The sequence below is a fragment of the Muntiacus reevesi genome, chromosome 20, assembly GCF_963930625.1.
Source record: "Muntiacus reevesi chromosome 20, mMunRee1.1, whole genome shotgun sequence".
NCBI lineage: Eukaryota > Metazoa > Chordata > Mammalia > Artiodactyla > Cervidae > Muntiacus > Muntiacus reevesi.
In genome coordinates, this window is record NC_089268.1 from 13868709 (window position 1) to 13892397 (window position 23689).

The following is a 23689-nucleotide window of genomic DNA, read 5'->3' on the forward strand; positions in this document are numbered from 1 at the left end:
ATCAATGTATGACAAAACCCACTGAAAAATAAAAAAATAAATAAATTAATAAAAAATAATAAAAATAAAAAGTAAAAAAAAAAAATATTCAGAATTAAAAAAAAAAAAAGATAAGGTGATGTGGAGTGTACAGGATCTTGTGTTCCTTCTCTGAATTGATACAGAAAAGTATTATCTGTATTTCATAGACTAGCATAAGATTTTTTAATAAGGAAGCATACAGAGACTAAACATATTACTTTAAGCACTCACATACATACCACTGGCTTTAAGAAATAAAAAAAAATTGCAGATAGAATTGAAGATCCTTGTTCAGTTCAGATCTAAGGTTTCAGATGCCCCGGAAAGACTTCAGTAACAACGGAAAATTAGAGAAGCTTTGGGAAAACACAGTGCGGGTTTCCATCCCTGAGTTGGGAAGATACCCTGGAGGGGGTGACCCACTGCAGTATTCCTGTCTGGAGAATTCCATGGACAGAGGAGCCTGGTAAGTTGCAGTCTGTGAGGCCACAGAGTTGGACATGACTGAGCATTCAGTTCAGTTTAGTTGCTCAGTCGTGTCCGACTCTTTGTGACCCCATGGACTGCAGCATGCCAGGTCTCCCTGTCCATCACCACTCCCACAGTTTATTCAAATTCATGTCCATTGAGTCGGTGATGCCATCCCACAATCCCATCCTCCATCATCTGTCCCCTTTTCCTCCTGCCCTCAATTTTTCCCAGCACCAAGATCTTCTCCAATGAGTCAGTTCTTCACATCAAGTAGCCAGAATATTGGAGGTTTAGCTTCAGCATCAGTCCTTCCAGTGAACACCCAGGACTGATCTGCTTTAGGATGGACTGGTTGGATCTCCTTGCAGTCCAAGGGACTCTCCAAGCACCACAGTTCAAAAGCATCAATTCTTCGGCACTCAGCTTTCTTCATAGTCCAACTCTCACATCCATACATGAGTACTGGAAACACCATAGCCTTCACGAGATGGACCTTTGTTGGAAAAGTTATGTCTCTACTCTTCAATATGCTGTCTAGATTGGTCATAACTTTTCTTCCATGGAGTAAACGACTGAACATAACACACATAGCACATTAGACATACATTTCTTTCTGTAGCTTGCTTTTCTCTCTCAACATTGTTTTTGAGATTTTCTGTTGTACTTACAGCTCCATTTATTAATATTTTAACTGCCACACATTATTTCATCAAATGAATGAGTATACCATTTTAATGTATTCTCTGCCAGTGGACATTACCTGTAATTTTGAATATTTCTGCATAGCTCTCACTTCACATCCCTTTGCTCACCCCCAGTCTCAGAGGTAACTGCTGTCGTGAACTGTGTTAATTTTTTTAGTGACTTAGAGATACATATTCTTAAACAATATATGATTTGTTTTGCATGTTTTTAATGTTTATGTAGTACAGTCTTACTGTATTATTTAGTGACTTTCTTTTTTTGTTCAACATAATTTTGAGGTTTATTCATTTGATGTGTTGTGGCAATAGTCATTTATTTTCGCTGTGTATATTATTCCACTATTTGAATATATTATGATTTATGGACATTTAGGTTGCTTCTGGCTTGTTAGTATTACAAACTGTATATAACCAGCATCCTTGTACTTGTGTGCTGACTTTCTCTGAGATATATACCTACTAATAGAATGACTAGGGTATAGACAATGTATGTGCATCTTTATCTTCACTGGATATTGATATGTAGCAATTATATTATCAGTTAATTATACATATTTTCTAATTTCTAATTTGACCCTTGAGTTTAAAATGCATTTTAAAAACTTGCAAATATGTAAGATTTTTATTACCAGTTTTTAACTTATTTGCTCTCTGGTCAATTAATAATGCCTGTTTCTTACTAATTCTTTGTTACCTGTTGAGACTTTTGCTTTATAACATAATGTGTGGTCAGAATTCATCCAGGTTTTAGGCAGTTTTTATAAATATTCCACATGTGTTTGAAAGTAATTCATTATCTAATTGTTGGTTTCCCATAAATTCCGATCATTGAATCCCATAGATTCCAATGGTTTCCAATTATTTTTGCTTTACATATTTTGAGGCTTTGTTTTTAGGTACATATAGATTAAATAAGAGTTGTTTTATATTTCTGGTAATTTTTTTTTTTTTTTGGTGGTTATATAATGATCTTCTTTATCTCTCATAATGCTTTTTCTTCAAAGTTTACATTTCCTGAGAGTACTTTAGCTATGATTGGCTTTTTAATCATTTGTATATACTGGTGTTTTGTTTATGTACTTTGAAATTTTTCTCTCATGTTAATATTTTTAGTATGTCTCTTGGAAACTCCATAATTTTCCAAGCAGGATTTTGTTTATTTAGTTTGAATTTCCTGTATTTTAACTGTTAAGTTTAAACTGTTTACATTTATTACCACTAGTGGTATATCCAAACTTATTCCTACCGCATTATTATTTGTTTTCTGTTTACCCTGCTTTTTTCCTCAGCTGTTTTTCACCTTCTTTCCTGTCCAGTATTGGTTTGAACAGTTTTTCTTTATTCCTTTTATCCTTGTTTACCCCTAAAATTGTAACATGCATTTGGCATTTCTGAGTCTTAACATTAAAATCAGTATGATTACCTGAATAATACAGGGACCATGGAAATCTTTAATTCATTGACCCTCCACCAATTTTCTAAGGTTTTGACCAGTATTTTAGTTACATTTTTTTAATCACTCAAATTAGTTTTAATTTTTATACTAACTTTCATTATTTTCTAATATCCAAGGTAATTGTGAAGTCCTTATTTAAACTTGTTCTTTTTTTTTTCATTTATTTTTATTAGTTGGAGGCTAATTACTTTATAGTATTGTAGTGGTTTTTGCCATACATTGACATGAATCAGCCATGGATTTACATGTGTTCCCCATCCTGAACCTCCCCTCCCACCTCCCTCCCCAGCCCATCCCTCTGGGTCATCCCAGTGCACCAGCCCTGAGCACTTGTCTCATGCATTCAACCTGGACTGGCGATCTGTTTCACACTTGATAATATACATGTTTTGATGCTATTCTCTCAGATCATCCCACCCTTGCCTTCTCCCACAGAGTCCAAAAGTCTGTTCTATACATCTGCGTCTCTCTTTCTGTCTTGCATATAGGGTTATCGTTACCATCTTTCTAAATTCCATACATGTGCATTAGTATACTGTATTGGTGTTTATCTTCTGGCTTACTTCAGTTTGTATAATGGGCTCCAGTTTTGTCCATCTCATTAGAACTGATTCAAATGGCTGAGTAATATTTCATTGTGTATATGTACCATAGCTTTCTTATCCACTGGTCTGCTCATGGGCATCTATGTTGCTTCCATGTCCTGGCTATTACAAACAGTGCTGCGATGAACACTGGGGTGCATGTGTCTCTTTCAATTCTGGTTTCCTTGGTGTGTATGCCCAGGGGTGGGATTTCTGGGTCATATGGCAGTTCTATTTCCAGTTTTTTAAGGAATCTCCACACTGTTCTCCATAGTGGCTGTACTAGTTTGCATTCCCACCAACAGTGTAAGAGGGTTCCCTTTTCTCCACACCCTCTCCAGCATTTATTGCTTGTAGACTTTTGGATAGCGGCCATCCTGACTGGCGTGTAATGGTACCTCATTGTGGTTTTGATTTGCATTCTCTGATAATGAGTGATGTGGAGCATCTTTTCATGTGTTTGTTAGCCATCTGTATGTCTTCTTTGGAGAAATGTCTGTTTAGTTCTTTGGCCCATTTTTTGATTGGGTCATTTATTTTTCTGGAATTGAGCTTCAGGAGTTGCTTGTATATTTTTGAGATTAATCCTTTGTCTGTTTCCTCATTTGCTATTATTTTCTCCCATTCTGAGTGCTGTCTTTTCACCTTGCTTATAGTTTCCTTTGTTGTGCACAAGCTTTTAAGTTTCATTAGGTCCCATTTGTTTCTTTTTGCTTTTATTTCCAGTATTCTGGGAGGTGGGTCATAGAGAATCCTGCTGTGATTTATGTCAGAGAGTGTTTTGCCTATGTTCTCCTCTAGGAGTTTTATAGTTTCTGGTCTTACATTTAGATCTTTAATCCATTTTGGGTTTATTTTTGTGTATGGTGTTAGGAAGTGTCCTAGTTTCATTCGTTTACAAGTGGTTGACCAGTTTTCCCAGCACCACTTGTTAAAGAGGTTGTCTTTTTTCCATTGTATATTCTTGCCTCCTTTGTCAAAGATAAGGTGTCCGTAGGTACGTGGATTTATCTCTGGGCTTTCTGTTTTGTTCCATTGATTTTATATTTCTGTCTTTGTGCCACCACCATACTGTCTTGATGACTGTGGGTTTGTAGTAGAGCCTGAAGTCAGGCAGGTTGATTGCTCCAGTTACATTCTTCTTTCTCAAGATTGCTTTGGCTATTCGAGGTTTTTTGTATTTCCATACAAATTGTGAAATTATTTGTTCTAGTTCTGTGAAAAATACCATTGGTAGCTTGATAGGGATTGCATTGAATCTATAGATTGCTTTGGGTAGACTAGCCATTTTGACAATATTGATTCTTCCAATCCATGAACATGGTATGTTTCTCCATCTGTTTGTGTCCTCTTTGATTTCTTTCTTCAGTGTTTTATAGTTTTCTATGTATAGGTCTTTTGTTTCTTTAGGTAGATATACTCCTAAGTATTTTACTCTTTTTTTGTTGCAATGGTGAATGGTATTGTTTAATTTCTCTTTCTGTTTTTTCATTGTTAGTGTATAGGAATGCAAGGGATTTCTGTGTGTTAATTTTATATCCTGCAACTTTACTATATTCATTGATTAGCTCTTATAATTTTCTGGTAGAGTCTTTAGGGTTTTCTATGTAGAGGATCATGTCATCTGCAAACAGTGAGAGTTTTACTTCTTTTCCTATCTGGATTCCTTTTATTTCTTTTTCTGCTCTGATTGCTTTGGCCAAAACTTCCAAAACTATGTTGAATAGTAGTGGTGAGAGTGGGCACCCTTGTCTTGTTCCTGACTTTAGGGGAAATGCTTTCAAATTTTCACCATTGAGGATAATGTTTGCTGTGGGTTTGTCATACATAGCTTTTATTATGTTGAGGTATGTTCCTTCTATTCCTGCTTTCTGGGGAGTTTTAATCATAAATGGATGTTGAATTTTGTCAAAGGCTTTTTCTGCATCTATTGAGATAATCATATGGTTTTTATCAATTTGTTAATGTGGTGTATTACATTGATTGATTTGTGGATATTAAAGAATCCTTGCATTCCTGGGATAAAGCCCACTTGGTCATGATGTATGATCTTTTTAATATTGTTGTTGGATTCTGTTTGCTAGAATTTTGTTAAGGATTTTTGCATCTGTGTTCATCAGTGATTTTGGCCTGTAGTTTTCTTTTTTTGTGCCATCTTTGTCTGGTTTTGGTATTAGGGTGATGGTGTCCTCATAGAATGAATTTGGAAGTTTACCATCTTCTGCAGTTTTCTGGAAGAGTTTGAGTAAGATAGGTGTTCATTCTTTGAATTTTTGGTAGAATTCAGCTGTGAAACCATCTGATCCTGGGCTTTTGTTTGCTGGAAGATTTCTGATTATAGTTTTGATTTCCATGCTTGTGATGGGTCTGTTAAGACCTTCTATTTCTTCCTGGTTCAGTTTTGGAGTTATACTTTTCTAAGAATTTGTCCATTTCTTCCAAGTTGTCCATTTTATTGCCATAGAGCTGCTGGTAGTAGTCTCTTATGATCCTTTGTATTTCAGTGTTGTCTGTTGTGATCTCTCTATTTTCATTTCTAATTTTGTTGATTTGGTTCTTCTCACTTTGTTTCTTAATGAGTCTGGCTGCCAGTTTGTCTATTTTATTTATCTTTTCAAAAAACCAGCTTTTAGCTTTGTTGATTTTTGCTCTGGTCTCTTTTGTTTCTTTTGCGTTTATTTCTGCCCTAATTTTTAAGATTTCTTTCCTTCTGCTAACCCTGGGGTTCTTCATTTCTTCCTTCTCTAGTTGCTTTAGGTGTAGAGTTAGGTTATTTATTTGACTTTTTTCTTGTTTCTTGAGGTAAGCCTGTAATGCTATGAACCTTCCCCTTAGCACTGCTTTTACAGTGTCCCATAGGTTTTGGGTTGTTGTGTTTTCATTTTCATTCGTTTCTATACATATTTTGATTTCTTTTTGGATTACTTCTATGATTTGTTGGTTATTCAGAAGCGTATTATTTAGCCTCCATATGTTTTAATTTTTAATAGTTTTTTTCCTGTAATTGAGATCTAATCTTAACTACATTGTGGTCAGAAAAGAATGACTGGAATGATTTTAATTTTTTTGAATTCACCAAGGCTAGATTTATGGCCCAGGATGTGATCTATTTTGAAAAAGGTTCCGTGTGCACTTGAGAAAAAGGTGAAATTGATTGTTTTGGGGTGAAATGTCTTATAGATATCAATTAGGTCTAGCTGGTCCGTTGTGTCATTTAAAGTTTGTGTTTCCTTGTTAATTTTCTGTTTAGTTGATCTATCCATAGGTGTGAGTGGAGTATTAAAGTCTCCCATTATTATTGTGTTATTGTTAATTTCCCCTTTCATACTCGTTAGCATTTGCCTTACATATTGCGTGCTCCTATATTGGGTGCATGTATATTTATAATTGTTATATCTTCTTCTTGGATTGATCCTTTGATCATTATGTAGTGTCCTTCTTTGTCTCTCTTCACAGTCTTTATTTTTAAGTCTATTTTATCTGATATGAGTATTGTGACTCCTGCTTTCTTTTGGTCTCCATTTGCATGAAGTATTTTTCCCCAGCCCTTCACTTTCAGTCTGTATGTGTCCCTTGTTTTGAGGTGGGTCTCTTGTAGAGAGCATATATAGGGGTCTTGTTTTTGTATCCATTCAGCCAGTCTTTGTCTTTTGGTTGGGGCATTCAACCCATTTACATTTAAACTTGTTCTTTTCACTCTTTCTCTTCAGATTTTCAAAAGAAACAACCAGACGATGATTCCACTCCAAGTACAAGTAACAGCCAATCAGATTTGTTTTCCGAAGAGACCACCAGTGACAACAACAATACCTCGATAACCACGCCAACTCTTAGTCCTAGCCAGCAGCCGCTTCCGACAGAGCTGAATGTAACTTCACCAAGTAAAGAGGAGTGTAAGTGCTCAGCTCCTGTGAGGTGGTAGAGTGGCAGCCTAAGAATCATACTATTGAGTTTCTTTGTAATGCCTCTCCCAGGAAAAGGCTAGCAGCTCTTTTAATTCAAGATGAAGTGTTAACATACAGGCCCAAGTCAGCAAGGTAGAGAGTAAGTTTCAGCCTTACATTGAGCTTAAACTTTTCTAAAAAGAGTGCCTTTTATGTTAACTGTCAAGGTACATGAGATTTTGAACCAGGCTAGGGCAGTTCTCAGACTTGGTTGTAAATTAGAATCCACTGGGGATTTTTAAAATAATTTTAATCTTCAGTACCATTCCTTGAATCTAATTTAATTGGTCTAGAGGGAGGCTCAGTAATATGTTCTTTTTAATTCTTCAGAGACTTCTTAATATGCAGGAAGGATTGAGGAACCACTGGTCTAGGGAACCTACCCTGATTTAGCAACCTTCCATTGAAGCCTGGCCTTTCTCACTAAATAGCCTTCAAATGTTTCTGGGCAGTTAACTGAGATAACACTATGTCCTGTATACATAGGATATTTGAAGGGAGGAGGAAGTAATTTCTGTTACTCTTTTTTTAAGTCCTTAGTGATAGAATACTAGCATCATATATATGATGTGGAAGTCCATTGTCCACTTAAGCTTTATAGTGCTATAGCCATTTCCTTTAGAGCACAAGTATAATTGACAGTTCGTAGAAAATTATAGTGATGTTAACATAGCCATTTTTACCTTTTAAAAGCTTTACTTAACAGGTTGAAATTTGGTGTTTCAAATTTACAGAATGTCTAGAAATCCTTGGAATATGGTAGGTTAGAATATTCTGTCTTCTCTTCAGCAGAGAACAAATATTTATCTAAACCTATCATAAACCATCTTACCAGGTAAAATGGAGAATATAAAAGTTAAAAAGGCCGTACTCCCTGTCCTCAAAGAACTTACTGTTTATCAGAGGAAGTTAAATATATTTCCTATAATAAGTTAGTAGTTCTCAGCCAGGAGAGGGTTTGCTCCTCCCCCTCCCCCCAGTGCTGTAAGCCTCTGACGCTGTGTCTGAAAGCCCTCCACAGCAAGGAATTATCCAGCCTGACATGTTAGTAACGCCACAGTTGAGAAACCCCGATACACAGTTGTGTGCACCCATTTTAATGGTCTTTAACACCCATGTGTTAAAGACATCGACCGTTGAAGGAGGGTGTTGATTTACTGGTTTTAAAGACAGACACACGGAGGAAAGCTGCATGGAGTCTGCAGTGGCAAGTGACTCACTCCTTTAGGGCCATTTATGGAGGGCAAGGCTGGACAAGTGGATTATAGCCATGGCATAGTGGTTTGAGTGCTCAGTGAAGATACTTGTGTGTTAAGACAGTAGTCCTGTTTTTGAGCAAAGAAAGTAATATTGCCACAGTTACTCTGAGAAGTAACCTGGCAGTATTGAAAAAGGGAAGGATTATACTAGATAATATTGCATAGAGAGAATTTTTAAATTGTTGTAACCTGTTGAAAGAGGCCTAGGAGAAGGTGTAGAAATTATATAAAAAGAGGAAAGTAGATGAAAGTGGTAGTGATGATATTAAGACAGTAGGCTTTGTTTTATATTTAAAAATCTGTTTGGGGTTATTGAGAAGCTGGTGAAAAGCTGTACCCCTTATCTGAGAAGAATACACACCATCCATTTATATACTCAGTTTTGAATAAAAATTTTTCTAAAGTTCACTATGACCTTTAGGTTAAGGACTCCTTGTCTAAGGCATGGTTGGAGCTGATCAGGATCTCATTTTATGGAACAGGATTTGATTGGATCCACACATCAGGATCAGGCCAGGATCAAAACAGCTTGGGCATCCCAAGTGCTCTGAGATAACAACAGCTTTTTTTTATTGAGCATTTTTTTATGTGCAAAACGTTGTTTTATATGTTTCGTGTATTTTCTCTTTTATTCCTCATGACAGCTCATTGAGGTGTGAATACTCATTATCCCCATTCTCTAGATAAGGAAACAAGCACAAAACTATCAAGTTATTTGCTCATGGGTCCCAAGGTCTCAGCAGGTAAAGAATCCGCCTGGTTTGCAGGAGACACAGGAGACGTGGGTTTGATCCCTGAGTTGGGAAGACCCCTGGACGAGGAAATGGTGACCCACTCCAGTACTCTTGTCTGAAAAGTTCTGTGGACAGAGGAGCCTGATGGGCTACAGTCCAGAGGGTTCCAAGGAGTTGGGCATGACTGAGTGACTAAGCACACACACTGAACAAACTAGTAGAAGCCAGAGCAGGATCCAAAGTTAGGCATGTGTCCTCAGAACTCATGCTTTTAATCAGTGTATTCATAATGCAAAATGTAACTGCCATAGAGGGTAGAAACATTCATGTTGGCAAGCCTGGCATGCTGCAGTCCATGGAGTCGCAAAGAGTCAGACACAACTTGGTGATCAAACAACAACATGTTGGTAAGATCAGCTCTTTCTCTGTAATCAAGGTTACGTGGAAACTTACAGGGTAACCAAAAGTTACTCGATTAATTCATCATGAAAAGTCCTTGTCACAGGGATTGGAAATAAAAACAGTATATCCATGTGACTATATGACTAAAACATGTTCTCTGGAGTCAGATCTTTATGGGAAGCAGATCCATAAAAAGGATTTACGTGACAAATAGCAAAGTATGGACTCAGAGCAAATGGGGTTAGATGAAGCGAAATTTTAATTGAGTGAGCCTAATTGTCAGGTGACTCAGAAGACATACAGGGAAGGTCTTGTGTTCAGCACAAGATTCCATCTTCATACCCTTTCCCCCCTCCTGTGCCTGGGCTTAGAGCTGCCCTGAGCTCTTGAGCCCCTAGGACACAGCACTTCCTGTGTTTCTGTAACTTGCCATTCTAGGTTGCTGTAGACTGCCACGTTTTTTCTTTTGATATATATAAATACTTTAAGTCTGATTAAGGATGTGTGGCTCTGTCAGGTTGGCTAAAAAGCTCGTTTAGATTTTTTTGTCAGATGTTATGGAAAAACATGAATGAACCTTATGGCCAACCCAAAATGAGTTTCAGATCCATTCTCTTTCTGGAAACATCACTGCTTTAGCTGTTTAAGCGAAACTCTCAGAAGCTAACCTCATTTCCCAATTCTTGTTGGGCTCATTATTGTAAATCTTGGCCTTTCACAGACCTAGAGAAAGGAGATTTGCTAATCTGAGATATAGTGATGACTTAAGTGTTCAACTAGGCAGTCTGAATTGGAGCTCGGGAGAGAGAAGTCAAGGTTGGCTTCATCCACACGCAGAGGATAGGTGAAGCCTTAGGAGTTCAGTGAGATTGCCAAGAATGAGAAGAAAGAAAAGCAGTAAGGCTAGAACTTTGATAGAAACCAGAACAGAGTAAGCAATTGAAGAAGTCAGAGAGGAGGTGAATAATAGTGGGCAAGCTACCAACTTCAGTATTCTATCCTAGAGAATTCCATGGACTGTATAGTCCATGGGGTCACAAAGAGTCGGACACGACTGAGTGACTTTGACTTTCAAGGTCATAAAAGCCAAGGAACAAATTTCATTGTATGGTATGGGCTTTGCTAATAGTAATGAAAATGTTCACTCATATTTATGAAGTGTTTGACTATCTTCTAAGTTCTTTACATATAATTCTCACAATACCCTATAAGGTAGGTGCTTTTATTAACCCTGTTTTTACAGATGAGGCAGTTGCATAGAATGGTTCAGTAACTTCTACCTGAAGTTTAGAGCTCTTGCTTCCCGGTGTAGCTTATGCTCCAACCCACTGATTTGGCTCCAGAGTCTGTGAAACTTTCAAGGCCTGTGCCTTTGAAACTGTGCACCTCAGACTGGAACTTGAATGCACATGCCCGGACTTGAACCCAGCCAAAACCCTGATTGGGATTTGAACCCATGGTCTTTTACTTAGAATCACTCACTTGGCATCTGGACTTAACTGAGGCTCAGGTTCTTTGTGTCTCAGTGCAGAAGGAATTCAGCAAGAGGCAAAGTGATAGGCAAGAAGTAGGTTTATTAATATAGGATGCTTGTGAGAGAGATGCAGGCAGACAGGTGAGGGAGCTCTGCCTCGAAGGTTAAGTAGTCTACAATAATATAGTCACGGGAAAGTGAGGGAGGGGGAAAAAACTGCCTTCTTTGAGTAGACTCAGTCTTGTATCACTTGCTCCTCCTTCATCTTGGGCACGAGAGTGTCTGACCCTGTGAGGTCAAACTAGGATTATCATGATGCTTACTCAGATCAATAGGAGTTGAAACATTTTTCTTCTACATCATGACCTGGTGCATATCTCGTGCTTTTATGTTTAGCTTTATAGTTAAGCAAGCCTGCTTTGTTCCACGATGTTCTTTATGATAACTTTCTTGAGTGATCATTAACTCACAGTGGTTTCCCTAAGTTTTCCTCTCTACATGTAGTCCCCTGCTGGGACCCCTGCAGCTACCTGTATAACTATCCTATTCTGTCCCTATCACTTTCAACAACCATAGCATATTGCCTCATCATTGTGAAGATGCTGCAGGAAGCTGTAAATTGACAAGAAATATTCAGTTTGGTGATGGTATGATTGGTTATCTAATAAACTCTTTAATAAACTGTTTCAGTGATTTCATTTAGCAGTCTTTGCTAAATGACACTTGCTTAAGTGCTGGGTACTGAAATGAGTAAGATTAAGGTCTCTGTCTACCAAGAGGTCACTGTTTCAAATATATACGCCTCTTCTTGAGATTCTGACTTGTTCTCCTAGACAGGTGCATAAGAATTTTAGAGTAAGAGAGAGGCAGTAACAGAAATAGTGGTTAAGAGGCATGTCATTTGCAAAACTTTTCTCACGTGGGTCTTGCCATCTCACCTAGGTTGAAAACTGTGCTAAAGTGAGGAGATGTGTTCCTGGTTTGTGGATAGTGGCTGTGGGGATAAGAAAAGAAAGGTTTGTTAAAGCTCTCAGGGCAGATGCACTGTAAGTCAACAGGAGATAATTAAAATGATTGCCAAGTACATTGAGGACTCAGGTGACAGTAGACAGCCTGATCCATTGACACCTTGCATAGTTCTTCAACTGTGATGTACCTAGGTGGAAGAAGAGGCATCAGGGGATTACGTATATTAATCTTTTAGTATTCTTAAGAGATCAGAATTCCATCTGTTGACCCTTAGCTTCCCCACAGTTATGGAGAAGTAAGGTGTGGGAGTTGCTGGAAAATGGGTTTGGAATTCCAAATCCAAGTACAGCCTGATTTGTAAACTGTGCAGTAGTTATGGATCTGTTGTTACTGTGTAGGACAAGAAGTGTGTCTTCTTTCCTAATGATCAAGAGAATGAGTACTGCTTACATCTACTTTCTGCTTCTCACTGTTAAATGAACATAACAGGTGGCAAGAGTCTGGGTATGTTAATACAGTTTTTAAAAGACTGCAGATAAGATGAAAACTATTGGTTAAGAGTGTATAAAGCAGAGAACAGGGCAGATTTTCATCTAAAAGAATTTGTTAAAACTCCTTGACTGAAGGTCAAATAAAACAGGTGTCCAAAAGCTCCAAGTGATATTTTTTGTCAGCATACGCGTCTCTTCCTACCCCATCTTATGTGTGTCTGCAGAAGATTCCGTGGACCTTTAGCCATTAGGAACATTTTCAAAACACAGTATTAAAAAAAAACAAAAACAAAAACACAGTATAAACAAAATACTAACATTGACCGAAGGGACTTGTCATAATATTTAAATGCTGTAAAAATGGTAATAGGTGTCACCAGAGTACTTATAAGTATTAGACACTGTTCCAGATACTTGTTTGTATTAACCTGCCTCCTGTTCATAATGCCCTGTAAGGTGGGTACTGTGACCGTATCTGTTTTGCAAACGTGGAGATGGAGGCCCTGGATGGTTCTGTATCTCTCGCCCGAGGTCCCAGAGCAGCCCGGCTTGCCAGCTGCTGCGGAGTAGCTGCCTGTCTGTGTGATGATTTGTAGTGTAAAGGACTGCAGAGCACAGAGTGTTGCACACTTAAAAAGAATAAAGTCACATATATTTCATAATGCTTTTGCTACTACCTAATTATTTTTCTGCCAATTTCCAGGTTTTCCATTGAGGTGCTAAATTGTGGTTTGTACTTTGTTTCTTGAGCCAGCTTTTGAAGAAAGAGAAGATAATGTCAGGTTGTGCATGGAACACTGGAGCTAGTTGTTAAAGCCGTCAGGGTGGATGCATGGTAGGAAGTTCTGCTCTCTAGAGGATACTGTTAATGTCCGCTTCCTCCACTGTTCTTCTCCTAGGTGGGTCACAGTTGAAGGTGTTAATGGATCAGGCTGTCTACTCTCACCTGGGTCTTCACTGTGCTTGACAGTCACTTTCATTATCTTATCTTGACTTACAGTTCATCTGCCCTAACAGCCTTAAGCAAGATAGACAGCTGACTGGTCACCTCAAGTGAGGGTCTTATAAGATTGGATTTAAAAGAGTTTTTAAAAGACATTTTTCTCTATTTCTCCTATAAATTAGGTTTTCTGTTGTTATTCTCTTAAAAGGCCTGGACATCCCTACTTGTGACCTGTTGGTGAGCCTTACGATGTACATACCTATTTAGTTAGGATTTGTGGGGGTTTTTGTTTGGAGGAAGCAGAGGTTGGCCAGCCCCACTGCATAGTGGACAGAAGTTAGGTGTTGGTAGAGAGCTGGTTTGTCTGTTTCTTTCTAAGCAGGAGAGGAAGAGAACTGACACCTGCTACTAGGGAAGGGTAATTGCAAGAAATGGACTTGTTTTTAAATATTCTGAGATCCTAATCTAACAGAGAGGGCCCTCCTCATACAGAACACTTTCTGAACTCTGTAGAGGCTCATACTAAGAGATAAACAGCAACCCATACACACAAAAAGCGATAGTTTACAAGAGAAGTTGGCAAACTATAACCCACAGGCCAAATTGGCCCATCACCTGTTTTTTTTATGTTCCATGAGCTAAGAATGATTTTAAATGAAAAAGATCAAGAGAACAGTAATTTTACAACATGTGAAAATTATATGAAATTCAAATTCTGATGTTCACAAATACATTTTTAATGGAACACAGCCATGTTCATTCATTTATGTATTGCCTATTGCTGCCTCTGCATTTAACAGCAGGATTGGGTAGTTACTACAGAGACCCAGTGGTCCCTTGCAGAGAAAGTTCATCAACCCCTGTTTTACAGAGCCCTTTGACAAACATTTCTTTCTGGGACTGTCTGACAGTGTGCAACATAAGCAGGGAACATAGTCTCCTCCTTATTCTCCAGATGAGGAAAAGATTTGAATGGTGACCTGCCTTGACTCACATGACAGGGCTGGCAGTCAGCTCGGGGCCTTTTAAATTATCCATAATGCTGAAGTGTTTTTTTCCCTGTTTTTCTCTACTACATATTAATACACACAAGAGATGATTTTGTTGTAACCAAAAGAAAGTATACAGAAAAAGTGAGAACTGTACTAACTGGAATGTTAGTGAAGACTTCTAATGAATAAAGCCTCATTTCCAAGTGCTGGCTGGATTTTCCTTTAATATAACAGTGATTCCCCAAATAGAAATTTGAGAGCATTCTTTATCTATGGTTAAGTTAATTTGGTTAAACAAAGAGATTTCTGTTGTTTCCTTGGAAACTGGTTCTTGGTCATAGCCTAGCTTTCCCCAGGCATTTAAAAAATAAAATGGTGGTGCATTTTAACAGATTTCCTTGCTAAACTGCCTTTGGGTCTTTGAACGTGCATAGAGCTTCATTGGCTGCTAGTCTTGATTCCTGTCTGACAAAGCAGTCCCTTGGAAAATTAATATCATTGCCACCGAGTGGCTGAACTTTTGTCTGTTTTTACCAATTAAATTTCTAATTATCGCTAAGTAAAGCTAGTTTTCTCTTTTCAGACTATGCCTATTTGAAGACCAGACAGTGTGCAAAACCAGCTGACTTATTCTAGTAGAACATTTAGAAAATATTACCTATTAAAAAATATTTTATGACTTCCTGCTGGGCTGGTTTTAAGTGAAATATGGTGAGGAGATTTATTTACAGTTCTCTCTGTATGTGTCTTTCCCTTCCCTTTTCTCTAATGAAGCTTGGAGCATCAGGCCATTTATCAGAGATAATTATACAACAGATGGAGCTTTTCTGATATATAATAGTCTCAAAGTGGGAAATTCTTTCCCATAATGAAGAATGCCGAAAATTTAAATGTCTCTTTTGATTTTAATTTAAAGGTATTTTTTTCCAGTGCATTTATTTATCTTGAAGCTGATTCTATAAAGCATGCTGTTTTTATTAGGGCTGTGTTCTAAAAAGATTGATACTGTGCTGTACAGTATGATAATGTACAGTTACATGCTGTATTGAATTGAATGGTTGTAATTCACTAGGAATCAATGTATGGGGTCATTAAGTGAATCCTGGTCAAAATGCAGAAAGACTTGAACAGTTTAGCAGTGTTTTCTTATGGATATTGTTTCTATCCCACAATGTTAGCTGGATCAGAACTCGTTCAGGCACTTTAGTGTCATCTAGCTGTTTTTGTAGTCTAAAAATAAGAGTCAAAATTAAAGCAAAACTTTAACTTTTAAATTGCTTATTTGCTGGCCACTTTGTTGTCTTCTTAAGTTTTAATTTTATTTTTTAAATGTACGAGTAAAGCAAAGACAGGTTTATGTAGAATAGAAGGTGAAAATACTCTTTTAATACTTTGACCTCTTCTCAACCCGCCTCACATTCCCACTCTTTGAAGAGTTTACTTATTTACACTGTGTATTTATTTTGGATTATATATTATTTTTATATGCAGTTGTATACATGTGTACATAAATACAAGGTTTTGTTTATACAAATGAGAACATACTATACATATTGTTTTGTAAATTGCTTTCTTACTTAACTATATATTAGAGATCTTTCCAGGTCAGCCCAATTCTTTTCAAACTGCTGTGTAGTATTCTCTATTATTATTATTATTTTCTCTTCTTTTCAGACTATTTCTGATATTTTACTATTATAAACCAGGTGATGCAAGGTTTCTTATAGATACTATTTATCAGGTTAAGAAACTTATTTATAGTGTGCTAATTTTTTTAACTCAAAAATATTGAATTTTATAAAGTGCTTTTTCAGCATCTATTAAGATGATCATATAGATTTCTCCTTTAATATGTAATCCTTCAATTTAATAAATTTCCAGTGTTAAACCACCTTTGCATTCCCTGGATAAACTCTCTTAGGTCTTTCTGTACTGATGAATTCAAAATGCTAATTTTATTTTCGATTTTGAAATTTTTAATGAGTTAATTTTGTGTTTGTGCACTTATATATGGTGGGCATGCTGCTCTTGTCTAGTTTAGGTGTCAGTTGCATTAATCTCACAAAAAGCGTTTCATCTGTTCCTATGCCCTAGCACAAGCTTTTTGTCTTAAGTTCCGACAGTATGTATCTATTCTTTGAAAACTTAAAGAACTTATTCATAAAACTGATTGGCTTGATAGGTGATATTGGACTATGTATATTTCCGACCTCATTTAAAAGTCAGCTTTGGCAGTATTATTATAAAAATACCTATTTCCTTTAAGTTTTAAAATTTATTGGAGGGAAGTTATACATATTGTTCTTATTTTTTAAATTTCTTCTGTTAAAGGTGCTCCTAACTTTAGGTATTCGCAATTTAAATCTTTTTCTTAATTGCACTCATGCTGTTTACATTTTCTAATGTGTCTTTGTTTGTGATCCTCTAGTGTTAGCTCAGTGGAGAAATATTAAAGATCTCAGAAGTTGTCATTGCCGCCATTGTGTTTTCATAGGATTACAGCCATAGTCTTTATTTTTTTTTTATATTTATTTTTTTCAATATTTATTTTTTTCTTTGGTTGCACCAGGTCTTAATTTCAGCATGTGGGATATAGTTCTCTGACCAGGGATTGAACTCAGGGCCCCTGCTTTGGGAGCAGAGTCTTAACCATGGACCACCAGGGAAATCCCAGCCATAATCTTTAGAGTGTTCTTGCTTCTAATCTTGTCCTAGTCCATAAACTTGTCAGATGAATCTCCCATTGATATTATGTTAAATAAAAAAGGGAATTATTTCACCGACTCATCACTGCCTAAATTTGATCATCCAGATTCTTAATCTTGTATCAGAAATCCTTCCCCCATATGATCTGGAACCTCATTGTATTTGACCTCCCTGCCTTTCCCAGCGCTGATACTTAGGTCTGAACTGAAACCAGTTTCTTGTTTTCCCCCAAAGACACCATGGCAGCATATATTACTGTTTTTATTTGTGCTTTTGGAAGCCTACCTCAGAATCTTTTCATCCGCACTTGCTTCCTCCAAGAAATCCCTAACTTCTTCCCTTAACATCTTAATGACGGTATTATTGTGTTGGTCACCTCATTGACATGAGAATGTCATCTCTCTGTACCAGTTTAGAGGCTAAACTCAAAATTAGCAGAGACTTGATTTTATTCTGCTTTGCTCTTCCCCACAACACCCAGCTAGGCAATATTCAGTAAATGATTTAAATATTTAGAAAAGTTTATTAGTTTTTTATACTTTTGAGAACATTCATGTGCTCATGTGTTTCGATACACTAAAGAGGGGGTTCGCATTGCCTGAACTGGATTTTCAGTAGCTACGTAATACTCTTTTTTATTATTTTCTGTGCCATTCAGTAACCTCAAGATGAAGGAACTCAGGAAGGCAGTTTTCCTCCCTAATTTTGAAATTTGGTTGTCTTGTTGTGGTGACAGGTCATCTCCTTTAACAGAGTTTTTAGAATAATGAGACTTGTCTTTTTTGTTGTTTTAACTGTGCAAATGGCCACCTCCTTGTTGTGAAAAAGCAAGTTTTGCTGATAGGTATTTCTTTTATCACCTGAATTTCCCCCTTCAGACTTCCCCTTTGCAAGAGAGACTAGCACACTTCAAGCACCCATTTTTTCAAGGATTCCTTAAGAAGCCCACAAATCAGAAAGGTTAGTTTCCCAGAAAGGTTTTTTCTGGCACTTAATGAGGTTATACAGTTATTGATATTCATACTGTGTTTTGAAGTAGCATCATCTCTGCCCCCTCTTTGCAAATGCAGATTTTTTAATGTTCTTATTAAATGAAATGCTCTATATACTTGGCTGTGAAAGTAAAGGTCACCGTGAACAACCACACTTCACGTAACTTTAGCCCTTTGCAGCTGTCACACTATTTTGTGTAGATACAGGTAATACGTGACACTGTGCTGATTTTAAATTAAATTAAAGTTTTATTATGACAGACGTGTTTGGCTGGGGAAAAATATCATATCATTATAGGGGCATCTTATCTGCGTGTTATTTTAAACTTATGTGAATATATTTTGATGGTGTTTGTGAACTCTGAAAATTCAGAGTTGCCCATGCCAAAAAATGGCTACATATAACTTTACATTTTGTGTTCATATGTTACTTCATAAAACATTTCACTTGTTGATCTGTCAAAAGGGTAATTCTTCAGATTTAATAAACAATAGGATGCCATGTTGGTAAGGAATTTTTAAAATTTCAAAATACCAGTATAAGCACTTCTTTACATAATTCAAATTATGACATTTTCAACTATTGTTTGCAAAGAAAGGTCCTATTAGTAAGACCTGCTAGTGTTTATTTCTACAAAACAAAGAGGTTCCTTTTGATCATTGTCACTTTGATCATTGTCACATTTGCCATCTGTGGAACAGCTCCTTATAGGAGAGACTCAGCACCAGTCAGGGGAGAGGGGTACCTGTATTCAAGATTCTTTTCACTGCCCATGGGACAATACCTGTGGCCTAAAGAGACGTATTTTTCTATTTTTTCTGAAGTATCTTATGGAGAACATGCATGAGTCACTTTTCTGAGGATGGCAGTGCCTTCTTTCATTTGCAGACACAGGACAAGATTGATGAAAACACTCTCGGTAGCTAAATTATGTCAAAAAAATAAAAACTCTTGTAATGCTGAGTGGTTTTTTCATTAACGTTGTTATGAGATTCATGGTCATGTTGATGGTATAATGCAAATGTAGAAATCTGAGTTGGGCCTTAGTTAAGCCTGTAAATAGTCAGAACTGAAGTCTAAATTGGAGAAGTGACAGCTCCTGATTTCATATCCATATTAAGTTATGCTTTGTCACAGACAGAAACAAAAGTGTCTAAAAATAGAACTGACTTCATTCACCAGGTGATATTTTGACCTCTCAAAAAAGGATTCTTTCTAGTTTTGAACCTTGAGATGGTGGTGTCTTAAGAATTTCAGTGTTCATTTATTTCTGTTGGACCTTATCACAGTTTATTGTGATACTTACCACAGAGTATTGGTGGTCAGTGTGTGTCAGTATCCTAATACATGGGATGCTCTTTCTTGGTTTTAAGGGCTCTAGGTAAGAGATCACATCTGAAAACTGAAATCAAACAGATTTAACTGGCTTGCTCAGAATCCTTTGAGTTACATGAAACATGGTTTTACTCTTCCTACATAAGTAGCAGAAATAGAATGTCCTGGGTTGAAGTTAAAATTGTAGAGTTTATTCCACTATTCTTTGCCTTCATGGATTCATGGGTCCAGAGACTCACTAATGTTAAGATGTTGTTTCAAAATAAAGATTCAGTATAATCCCAGCAGTCTGCTTCCTCTCTCTGTGTGTGTAGCTAAATTGACAAACTGATTCTAAAATTTCTGTGGAACTGCAGAGGACCTGGAGTAGTCTCCAGGGCTGGCGGTTTTATAACTTGACAATGTAGCGCCAAAATATTTAATATTATTTAAATATTAATGCTTTGTTGAGAATAGGCAAACTTTTGACTGTTATTTGTACTAGTGCATTGATTGGTCTCTACAAAACTAGAGTAAGTCAGTTGGCATGTGAACAAAGTGTGGAGAACTTGGAAATTATATTAACCCATTTTGTTCTATACCAGTGGTTCTCAAGGTGTGGTCCAAGGACCTGTAGAGGTACCCAGGACCCATTAATGAGGTCCACGAGACCCTTCCCTTTCCAAGTATATATCTATGTGAGGGCGGTGCTTCTTCATATGTTTCAGATGAGTGATGCATTGTAACAGATTGAATGCAAATATGAAAACCTAGGTTTCTTCCTTTAAGCAAGGCTGCTCTCATTTTTTAGAAATACATAGTTATTTTTCATAAAAACCTGTTTTATGTTGACATGTAATTATTTTGTGAATTTTAAATGAAAATTTGCATTTTTTTTCAGTTTAATTTCAAATAAGGTAAGCATCAATAGCTATACCCCGCGTAAACAAAAGGTCTTTCATGTTTTAAGTATAAAAAGGTCCTAAGATGCAGATGTTTGAGAACTACCATGTTAGATTAAAGCATGTAAACATGGTGAAAGTCAACTGTTTATTAATGGTTCAGTTTCCCTTCTGAATAGCTATGTATGTGTGATAATTGATTTTGGCCTGAATCATTTGTATTCAATAGTGAAAAACATATTGAACAGCTAATATGCTAGAGTATCAAGATGCATAAAACTTTGCCACTTAAAAAGAGCTCATGCCATTAAGGCCATTGCTGGGGTCAAGAGAGCATTTCTTGACCCATATGAAATGAGAACATATCCCACGGCTCCCATAGGGATGTCCATGCATGCTCCTGTATGAGTGTCTGAGTGCTGTGCAAATGCAAAATATTCCTGATTTCATTTTTCTTGTTCCCTGGGGAAGGTGATGTGGGAGAGTTTTAAATTTATTTCTGTTGTGCAAATAGGCTAATAAGCACACTCACAATAACACATATACACACAATATTTGCAGAGCTGCCCAGCTACAATTATTTAGGAGAATGGGGATGGAATGATAATGAAATTTTGTTGAGAGGCCTTTTATGAACAGAGCAGGGAGCTACCAACAGCAGCTTCTTACCCACTTTGGAAATCCCCTGCTCATGAATGTCTAAATCAGATCCAAGTGGTATGAGAGATCACGCAGTGAGTTAGGGTTAGAACTTCTGAGAGATTAACGCTTAGATTCTATAACAAGTTTCGTAAATGTTTTAATTTGGAAATTTCTTTTGGAGAAGTGGGAGGGCTATTATCTGGGCTGAGGATTTTCTGTAAATTTAGATTCCCACTTGTTGTATCTTTATGTATCCTTGGTTTTTTTTTTTTTTTTTTTTTTGTATCTTTTTTTTTTTTTTTTTGTATCCTTGTTTTTAATCGATGGTGGTTTTCAAACTCGATTATGTAGACAGATTAGGTGTGTCCTTTCTGATTAAAACAGTTCAAGAATTGCCAGTTTATGGTAAAGTGGGGTAGGGTTTTCTTTTCTGAAGAGATGGCTTATTTTCTTGTGCATCTTGATCTATCCCTAATATTCATGTTTTACCATTTTACTCTTTTAAGTCTCCATATGTATTTTGAAGGCTTTTATAGAAGAAATGTTTTATTGCTGAAGGAATATACATTCTTTGGATATTTTTAAAAGAGTTCTGCATTCTTAATATGGCCACATCAGAAGACAGTGTTGAGTTTATTTCACTATCTCCATTGCATAGATTTTTTTTTTTTTAAGTGGCTCATCAGAAAACACTCCATAAGATATGAATCTCTAGAGTGGGGAGAGAATTATAGCTCTTGAATTCTGTTGTCTGAAATCACCTTTTGAATAGCAAGCCTGGGAAAGTGAGATGTTGCAAAGGTAAACAATGTCCAGATTATGACAGAGTGGAATTGACAAGCTGGTTAAAAAAAGGATGATGCATTTCTAATTAGCCCACACTGCCTTTAGTTAGAAATTAATTAGATACTGTTATGTAAATGTCATGTTAATTAAGCAAGAATATTGAAGTGTTATAAATCTACAAAAAGAATGGCTATTTTTGTGTTTTAATGTTTTGCAGTTACCATGAAAGAGCTGATAGTAGAATATTTGATTATCGCGCTTCTGGCAATTTTTAGCTGACTGACTCCTTGACAGACCATTTTTCCTAATTGATGTGGTTTAGCATGTGGTGTAAGTGCAGCTGGTGAGGACTAGTGGAATCAGGAGCCAAAAATAACCACTCATCACAGCTGTTTTAATAAGACCTTTCTTGAAAATTGTTGATCTCTGTTCAAGGTTAAGGAGAAATACTGTTTTTCTGTATTTACTCAGCCTTAGATTTTTGAGTGCCTAAGATGATGGGCCAGCATAAATGCAGCTTGTGTTCTAGACTTTTTCCTGAGTCATAGTCTCCATTCAGTCAGTTGGATTGACTGCTACATTGGAAGCTCAGTGTTTTTTGACATGCTCAGTAAGTCTGCAGGAGGCTGGAAAAGAAAATATAAGATTCCTGCCACTTCTACTTGAAATGTGAAAGTTGATAGTTGACAGGATACCTTTATTCAGTCCTTCTGGTTTTGCAGTTTACAAGTGAAGTTAATATGCAGATTTGACCCGTCTTTTACTTTACACCGCTGAAATCAGTACAGTCTCCTGAAAAATATCCACTGCCCTATTGCATAGGCTATAAAGATTTCTGGGTGTTGGGAATACAGTTGGAGAATTTCATTTCATAGCTCTCATGCAGAATTGCAAATGCGATCCATGGTGCTGCATTATGTATGACACCTTTGATACAAGAATAGAAGCATCCCTAGAAGACAAGATAGAGTATTCAGACTTAAGTCACAAGCCACAAGCTACCACAGACATTATTTACATGCAAATTCCAGACTCTGAATTGTGGAAACTTAGGAAAAAGTTCTGAATATAATATCAAGTGAAAAATGATAGTATTAAGTATCTTCAGATAATGAAGAAACTTGAAAAAGTTCACATATTTAATTTTGCTTTAGCAAAAGAAAACAGAAAACACTCATGGTGATTGACTAAAAGTTCAGGTGAGTTAATCTTGATATTGTCTGGTTCAAAATTCTCAGTGAGTGTCATATTAAGCAAGGAACCTTAACTGTGATTTTATTTTTAATCTTTAACAACCCCACACTCATTGTTCCAAACTCACTTCCTATTAATATAGGATAGAGGGTATGGTGTGAATTGTCCTATGCTTAGAAATGCATTTATTTTCCCAACCTTCCACTCTTGATCCCAACAGACACAGCATCTCTACATTTACCTGTAGATCCCAGGCCTGAAAAGGTTTCTTCATTTTGCTCTTCAAGTATTAGCTCTGCCCATCCTGCTGCTTGGAAGGAAGAGGCCAAAAATAGGAGCAGAATTTATAATGATTTATGAGACCGTATGCCAGCCCCCCTCGCAGACATTAGCCAGCTCCATTCCCTTATGGAACAGATGCCCTGAGTTTGACCCTTACTATCAACTCTCAAAATTACTTTGTTTGCCATACCCAATGAGACTAATGCTATATTTTTATTGTTGTGGGCCAAAACCTGGAAAGGGTCCCTTTGGGTGGCCCTTAATTTCCTGAATTCAGTGTAACAGTATTGACTTGAAATTAATTGTGTAAGAGTGGATATTGTAACCTCCTGAGGTTACTCCTTTTATTTGAGAGTATAGGAATTTTATATGACAGCACAATTAGTATAGAATATATGTGCATTGCTCATATGCATCTGTTCTGGA

The 23689-nt window shown here is 36.9% G+C and overlaps 1 protein-coding gene across 1 annotated transcript in view; it reads left to right on the forward strand.

The window, feature by feature from the left end:
- Positions 1–23689, forward strand: part of ZFAND3 (zinc finger AN1-type containing 3) — a 319337-nt gene that overhangs the window by 231766 nt on the left and 63882 nt on the right. The window contains exon 3 of the mRNA XM_065913308.1: positions 6947–7129. Within this exon, the coding sequence (XP_065769380.1) occupies positions 6947–7129 (183 nt within the window). The remainder of the gene's footprint in view (positions 1–6946; positions 7130–23689) is intronic.